Raw genomic sequence first — 8,015 nt, 5'->3', positions numbered from 1 at the left:
GAAGGCTCTTTGGGGGAATTTTAGGGGTATTTCTATACTGGGGTAGAATTAGGAACATCTCTGTCCAATGTGGCGAAGTTCCCTAACTGGAAAGGAGCTTCTGAGAGACTGGTGGTGGGGGAAGAGGGGAAGCCTGACTTAACTTGGCAGCTCCAACTCGCTGGTCAAAGCCCTCAGGCCGCCCTACTTGCGCGCTGACCTGAGCTAATCTAGAAATCCTGCAGTGGAGGAGGAGACTGGGGTTCTCAGAGAGTCAGGGCCTGGGCACGGGGGAGGCTGAGAGGCCCTTTTCCTTTCTTCAGATTCTCCCCACCCCACGCCAACCCTGGTCACAGCCTCTAGTCTTCCTACACCTGGGCTGGGACAGTCAGGTAGCAAGCGCTGCTATTTACTGCTTAGGAGAGGTCTGGGCGGGAGCCCAGCTGGGAAACACATGCCGGGACCCATCCGGCGCAGCGGACCGCACCAAGATGCAACTACGAAAGGACTCACACAGGCAAAAGCGCAGGCAACCCATTCGGAAACACATTAAGGTATACACACGAAATCCAGCATGCAAGCTCTGCACACGCACAGGCTTAAATGTGCACAAAACTACACATGTATAGAATAAACACGGCTACCAAATCTCACCCTGAGAGTGCACTCAGATCCAGCCCGCAGCATTACCTGATACAATATCAATCTTTGTCTCTTAATCTTGCACGGGAACACACGCGCCCCACTCAACAGAAACAGTCTAGGTTTTCACTGCCCCGGCGGCCGCCCTGCGAGCAGGGCCGAAACGCACTGCGCGCCTCTGCGCCCAGCGCGTCTTTCCTCCGCGCGGGACACTGGCTGCACCCGCTTTCGCAGACCCATCACGAGGCTGTCGAGAGGTGCCCTCACCAAGTCCTGCCTCCTTCCAGACCCCTCAAACGAAAAGAAAGCGAAAAGCCAACCTTTCGCTTCTATTCTGCACACATTTGAAGAGCGGAAGGTGGAGAACGACCCGCAGAATCGCTTCCATCGCGGCGTCCAAGGACGGGCAGAAAAAGCCCCAGTGACCGAGGCCGGGGCTCTTTAGATTGGTCCATGCCGGACACTTCAGCCTTCAAGGTGGGCTTACGGCCAGGTTTAAGTGCCACTGATGGGTGCCATGGAGAGAGATCGACGCCCAGACGGCCCGCGCTGCCCGAGACAGCTGCCTGCTGTCCTGCTGCCTTTCAGGTTGTCTAGACCGGTCCTTCGCCAGAGGATCTGGGGGCCGAAAGGCTCCCAGACTCTGAAGGGGGAAATCGAGGACGCAGGACCGCGGGAGTCAGCACGCTCCCCCCTCCCTTCCTGCGGCTGTGAGGTGGGAAGGGCCAGGATTGGAGCTTAGCACCTCCCCCAGAAATGCAGCACTCCAGCCCCCACCCGGCCCTCCGCACCCCTTCTTCGTACGCTCCCTCCCGCTGCCTTCCCTTGGGCAGCCTTCTGCCCCCTCTCAATTCTCCCGAGTCCCTCCGTGCCCCCTTTCTCTTCCCCTTGCCCCCTCTTCCCGCCCCCTGCCTGCGGGTGTTTCCCCCTCCCCATCCTGCCCCCCCCCCCCCCGCCTGATTCCGAGAGGCGGGAGCGTATTGGGCTGCGCACGGGTGGGGGCGCCGCACCAGCTTCGCGTAGCGGCTCTGACGCCGCCGCTGCCGCCGCCGCCCTCCGCAGCCCAGCCCGCACCCCGCGGCAGCTCCGCAGTGCACTCACCACCACCGCTCCGCCAGCCCCGCTTCCCGCCCGCCGGGTCGACCCGAAGCGAGCCTCCAACGCCAGCCGAGAGGGTCATGAGCCAGAGCGCCCCGGGGCGCCGTGGGGAAAGCGAGCGAAGATAGCGGCTTCGTGCCCCCCTGGCCCTCGCCGCCTCGCCGCGCGTCCCCCGCGCTCCCAGCCCCTTCTGTCCTTCCCTTGGTCCCCGCCGCCGCCATGGCCACCCTGCTCCGCAGCAAGCTGTCCAATGTGGCCACGTCCGTGTCCAACAAATCCCAAGCCAAGGTGAGCGGCATGTTCGCCAGGATGGGTTTTCAGGCGGCCACGGATGAAGAGGCGGTGGGCTTCGCGCACTGCGACGACCTCGACTTTGAGCACCGTCAAGGACTGCAGATGGACATCCTGAAAACCGAGGGCGAGCCTTGCGGGGAAGAGGGCACAGAACCGCCCGTCGAGGGAGACATCCATTACCAGCGCGGCGATGGGGCACCCCTGCCGCCCTCGGGTTCCAAGGACCAGGCCGTGGGGGCTGGTGGCGAGTTCGGGGGTCACGACAAACCCAAGATCACGGCGTGGGAGGCGGGCTGGAACGTGACCAATGCTATCCAGGTGAGCGCGGGATTCCCAGCTCTGCCTCCTCCCCACCCCACCCACCCCCATCCCCCGCCCTCCAGCTCTGCGTACGCGGCTCTACCCGCTCCCACACCTGGGATCTCCCCTTCCCCCATCCCTCCCAGCTCTGCGTGGAGATCTACGCCCCCAGGCGGTGTCTCCCTCCATGATCCGCACCACCTCCGGAGGCCCCAGACGCAGGAAGGCTTTGCTTTGGTTCGGTCAGAAACACCTGCCCTGAGACCCTGCAAAAGGGAGGGAAACCGGAGGAGGGGAATGGGGAGGGGAGAGGGAGAAAGAAAATCAGGATTGTAGGCAGTGGTATTGTCTGGGACTCCGGAATGGACTCACAGCTTCATTTTCGGGAGGAACTGCGAGGGGAAATTCGCTGAGCTGGGAGTCTCCTCCCCCCGACACACACGCATATACACGCGCGCACGTATATAGGCAGGCACATATGCCCACAGCCCGCTTCCCCCACGAACAAACGTCGGTTACAGGTGTACTTGACATGCAACTATATATAGACCACAGGATTATCCTCAAATGCACCTTCCTCGTCCCTACACCTCCCGCACATACCTGTACATACCAAACACACAAACACAGAGACCCATTTGAACGTAACACACACACATGCACAGACTCATGCAGAAAGGACCCAACCCGCTCTCTCAGGTACAGCCCTGTTGGGGAAATACAGGTGTACACAAGCATACGTACACGCATGTGCCCACACAGACATATGGTCCATGGAACATCAGCCTATGTTCAGATTCACCCCTCTTGTCCGAAATCCCGGCTACACCGCAAAGAAGAGATTAGCTCCTCTGCAGGTGACCCTGGTGAAGCCACCTGCAGATGCTCTGAATGGCCCGCCACCCCCTCACCCTTATTCTCAACGCCCACCCCCCCACTCCCCACCAGGCGGCGCCGGACTCCTCCCGGATTGGGTTTGAAGTCTGCACAACGACCCAGGGAGCTGACCCGGGCGGGTAGGCCGCGGCTTGCGGAGCGGAGGAGGCCTCAGCCCAAGGCGCCCCTAGGCCCTGCGGCTTGGTGCCCGCGGCGTCCCCGGAGCTCACGGCCGTTGGGGCGCACAACGTAGGTTTCCCAGGAGCGAGAGGCCGCGGCGAGGTTGCTTAGGGACCCGGGCTCTGCGGGGGCTTCGCAGGGCCCTGCGTACCAAGTGGCCTGACCCGAGGCGCCTCCCGCTCCAGAGCCGGGCAGACGGCCCTGCGGAATCAGGGACTCGCGGCCGCTGCTGCCTCGGTTTCAATCTGAGCCTTCGCCCAGAGCGTCTTTGAAGACCCCGTTTCGTAGGCGGGGAGGGAGGCCAGGGCAAGAGGCTGCAGGCCTGCAGGATTCGGAAACCCTGGATTTCGTTAGCTTTTCTTCCCCATATGGATTCTAAACCTCCTTCCATAGCTCTGCCCGCTGGATCCCGCTGGTTCTGGTTACAGAATCCCGCTTGATTCAGCTTTTCACGCATAACTGGAGCTTTCCCTGTAGGCCACTTGTGCTTGCCTCTACCCTACCACTTAATCCCCTTCTTAGGGCGCGGCCCCTCCGACCCTACTCCTGCCGTGCCCCAAGGCTCCCTACCTCCAACCCTGCCTCCTCTCTCCGCGCCTCTGGCCTCACCACTTAGAGCCCTTCGCAAACATCCTCAGGTTCCCTCAGTTCTTGCTTCCCGGTGGCTCGCCCAGCACCCAGCTCCTCTTCCTCTCTACCCTCTCTTCTCCCTGCCACTCCAGCCTTTAATGTTTCCTTTTCTGATTCGGCTTTTGGGCACCCGAGTTTCCCGCATTAGCTTTCCAGCACCACCGTTGCAGCCCTACCTGAAATCCCGTGCTCCCTCGTCCAAGTGACTCAGGCCCAGCTTTCTCAGAGTCCTTTCTGGCCACACCCCTTCCAGCACCTTCTCGCCTCCTTCAGCGTCCCCACTTCTGATTCTGTCCCGAGGAAACATCCTGGAGTATCTCCACATTCCCCTTCTCTTCTGTGGCTTGACCTCACACTCAGCCCCCTCCCGACCCCCCCCCCAGCCATTAGCGTGTCTTTCCTTATGTGTCCTGTCCTTAAACACCTCCCTCTCCATCTCCGACTCAACACCTAGGCTCCCCATTAACCCTCCTTCCACCCCCTTTCCAGCCCACCCTTCACCTCTCCTCCCAGCCGCTTAGGCCCAGGGCTCACAATCCTTAGCGCCCCCTTCCGGCTACAGCCTTAAACCAGGCCCTCAGGCCCCCTCTTCCCAGGCGGCACCAGCTGAGCTCCGGGTCTTGTTGCCTCTTCGCTCCGCAGGGAATGTTCGTGCTGGGCCTGCCCTACGCCATCCTGCACGGCGGCTACCTGGGATTGTTCCTAATCATCTTCGCCGCCGTGGTGTGCTGCTACACCGGCAAGATCCTCATCGCGTGCTTGTACGAGGAGAACGAGGACGGCGAGGTGGTGCGCGTGCGGGACTCGTACGTGGCCATCGCCAACGCGTGCTGCGCTCCGCGCTTCCCCACGTTGGGCGGCCGCGTGGTGAACGTGGCGCAGATCATCGAGCTGGTGATGACTTGCATCCTGTACGTGGTGGTGAGCGGCAACCTCATGTACAACAGCTTCCCGGGGCTGCCCGTTTCGCAGAAGTCCTGGTCGATCATCGCCACGGCCGTGCTGCTGCCCTGCGCCTTCCTTAAGAATCTCAAGGCCGTGTCCAAATTCAGCCTGCTGTGCACGTTGGCTCACTTCGTCATCAACATCCTGGTCATCGCCTACTGCCTGTCGCGAGCGCGCGACTGGGCCTGGGAGAAGGTCAAGTTCTATATCGACGTCAAGAAGTTTCCTATCTCCATTGGCATCATCGTGTTCAGCTACACGTCGCAGATCTTCCTGCCTTCGCTGGAGGGCAACATGCATCAGCCCAGCGAGTTCCACTGCATGATGAACTGGACGCACATCGCCGCCTGCGTGCTCAAAGGCCTCTTCGCGCTCGTGGCCTACCTCACCTGGGCGGACGAGACCAAGGAGGTCATCACGGATAACTTGCCTGGCTCCATCCGCGCCGTGGTCAACATCTTCCTGGTGGCCAAGGCGCTGTTATCCTACCCGCTGCCCTTCTTCGCTGCTGTGGAGGTTCTGGAGAAGTCGCTCTTCCAGGAAGGTAGCCGCGCCTTCTTCCCCGCCTGCTACGGCGGCGACGGCCGCCTCAAGTCCTGGGGGCTGACGCTGCGCTGCGCGCTGGTGGTCTTCACGCTGCTCATGGCCATCTATGTGCCGCACTTTGCGCTGCTCATGGGCCTCACCGGCAGCCTCACGGGCGCCGGCCTCTGCTTCCTGCTGCCCAGCCTCTTCCACCTGCGCCTGCTCTGGCGCAAGCTGCTGTGGCACCAAGTCTTTTTCGACGTCGCCATCTTCGTCATCGGCGGTATCTGCAGCGTGTCCGGCTTCGTGCACTCACTCGAGGGCCTCATCGAGGCCTACCGAACCAACGCGGAGGACTAGGGCGGAGGGCAAGCTCCCGCGCTCTTCCCTCTACCCACCCTCCCACCCCCACCAGCCCCGTGTGCCCTGCCGCCGCGCTTGGGAAGCCAAGCTTTAAACATCTCTGGTTCCTAGTTTCTGATTCTTGGGGGTGGGGGGTGGGAGGGGATAGGGATCCACAATCCATCGCGTCTGCGTTTCTATTGTCCTTTCTTTTCCACAACACCCTAGTTTCGGGGGAGGCGGGGATGAATTTTTGGGCAGGGTTATCTGTCCTTCCAGGAGGGGCCCCGACTCTTTGGTCCCTGCCACCGAGGGACGTAGGAAGAGAGGGAGAGGGGGCCGCAGCTCGCAGGCGCAGGAACTTGACCTTGGGGGGACATTTCACAGCCATCCAGTGCTCGGAACCTGCAGCGTCCAGCCATTTCCAGCAAGAGCGCTTCCCATTCCGGAGACATTTCAACCCTGCAGCGGGAAAGGCTGGCCGGGAAATCCGTTTCGGATGGGAGATTTCCTTCGTTGAAGCGGGGAGGCCAAAAGCCGCGACGGGGCCGGCTTGCTTGCCGGTTTTCAGGAATCCAAACTCATCTTGTGCAATTTATCAGGTTGTGGAACTGTTCTACTGTGCGTGTGGTGTGCTCGTGGTGAATAAGATGAAATGTATATCAGAAAAAAAATCTATCTCTACTTTAGAGTGCGGTACATAATTATATCCGCAAATAAAGAAACAAAGGTGTGCGCGGTCTCGTGTCAGTTATGCGTTTGGAACCCGCGGGGATCCCTGCGCTCGCTGGCTGGGGGCGGGCGGTGGGGGGTGGGGAGGGAGGCTCTGGTCGGCTTGGTGAAGCAGGTGGGAGTGGAAGGAGCAGCTGTATGTAGTTAAAGGGTCCGGGGAAAGCTTCAGGGAGGAAAAAGGATGTTGGTCTACACCAAGGGGAGGCTCTGAAGGTGCTTGGGGGACTCGGGAAGGACTAGTTTTCCCTACTGGCCTGGGCCTCTCAGCCGCCAGGACTTTTGTTTGGAGTCTCTCCCAGGGAGTTGGATCCATCTGAGAACGTGGTGGATGCTCTCAACCTCCAATTCTAAAAAAAAAAAAAAAAGAAAGGAAAAGAAAGAAAAAAGTTTTTATTTATGTACAAAATCCCTACACATTTGTTCAATGACTATTTATAGACAGGCCATCAGAACTGGGCTGATGCTGGGTTCCAGGAGAAACAAATTCAGCCCTGCCTGGAGCTTACAGTCTAGTAGAGAGACAGGCAATAAACAAGGACACACAGAAATTCACAACATGACTGCCAATTGTAAAGAGAGCCTTAAAGGAGTCAGCAGCAGGTTGTGTCGTCCCAGGGGTACCTAGGGCTAGATGCGAACCTGGCACCTGGCCTCGCAGGCATCTCTCACCCTGGAGAACTCCCTGCCTGCTCCCAAGCCCAGGCTGAGGTTTCACAGTCGCATTGGAGAGACCTGGCTGTTTAGAATCAGCCCTGAGCCATTTGGGCCCCGGTATCCCCTTTTTTTGTACAGCCTGTTTGAGAATGTGCTGACTTGAATTCCCCAGAGGATCCAGTCCTTTCGTGTGTGCAGACCCGACTCCAGGGGCACCACTAGAGCTGCCTCCAGGAACGACAGTTCCGGAACGGTTGGAAAGCGTCTTTCCAGGTGGGATCCGGGAGCGCAAGAAAGCTGGGCAGTTCCCGGAGTCCTCGCTCACTGCTGGAGGTTCTTGGTCTTCACCACCTTGGCTGAGGCCCGTTTGGAACGATTTCTCCAGATGCACGAGAGAAAACCGAGAGAATGCCGAAGTACGGTATCCGTTTCTCCCTGCGGACTGCGATGGGCGTAGGTGTGTGTGCGCGTGTGAGAGAGCGCGCGCCTCTTTGGAGATACGCGTGTGGGTGGGGGAGGCTATCCTTGTGTCTTGTGAGAGCCTTAATGAATGTGTGTACGTGCGTGTGTGTGCAGAGTCTCCGTGTGAGCATGCCCGCAACTGAGGGGACATCGCAGTCGCCGAATGGGAGTGGGAGCGGAAAGGGGATAAGATCCGGTCGCCTCGGCGGTCCGCGGCTCTGACGGTTTAAACGGGCCACTTGAGATGTCTGCTGTCATTCCCCTAAGGCCCCTTTGTCACTATTGTCGTGCGTTCAGGATCCGGAGCTCGCCAGAGGAGCCTCAGTTTCCAGGCCCGTACGCTCTCTGAGGTCTCC

General features: G+C 59.9%; 1 protein-coding gene across 1 annotated transcript; it reads left to right on the top strand.

The window, feature by feature from the left end:
• The first annotated feature begins 1,394 nt into the window (after positions 1–1,394).
• Positions 1,395–6,546, top strand: SLC32A1 (solute carrier family 32 member 1). The gene is made up of 2 exons (XM_019720156.3): positions 1,395–2,331; positions 4,642–6,546. Exons 1-2 carry the CDS (start codon positions 1,939–1,941, stop codon positions 5,827–5,829), a joined length of 1,581 nt encoding a protein of 526 aa, XP_019575715.1. The 5' UTR covers positions 1,395–1,938; the 3' UTR covers positions 5,830–6,546.
• The last annotated feature ends 1,469 nt before the right edge of the window (positions 6,547–8,015 follow it).

Source organism: Rhinolophus sinicus, chromosome 13 (assembly GCF_057876585.1).
Source record: "Rhinolophus sinicus isolate RSI-liver-muscle chromosome 13, RSI-T2T, whole genome shotgun sequence".
Classification (NCBI taxonomy): domain Eukaryota; kingdom Metazoa; phylum Chordata; class Mammalia; order Chiroptera; family Rhinolophidae; genus Rhinolophus; species Rhinolophus sinicus.
This window is presented reverse-complemented; position numbering and strand designations above follow the sequence as displayed.

Excerpts from the sequence above, each read along its gene's own strand:
- SLC32A1 (XM_019720156.3), top strand. The coding sequence starts at position 1,939 with ATGGCCACCCTGCTCCGCAGCAAGCTGTCCAATGTGGCCACGTCCGTG. Across the intron at positions 2,332-4,641 it reads ACGTGACCAATGCTATCCAG|GGAATGTTCGTGCTGGGCCT; the intron begins GTGAGCGCGGGA and ends TTCGCTCCGCAG.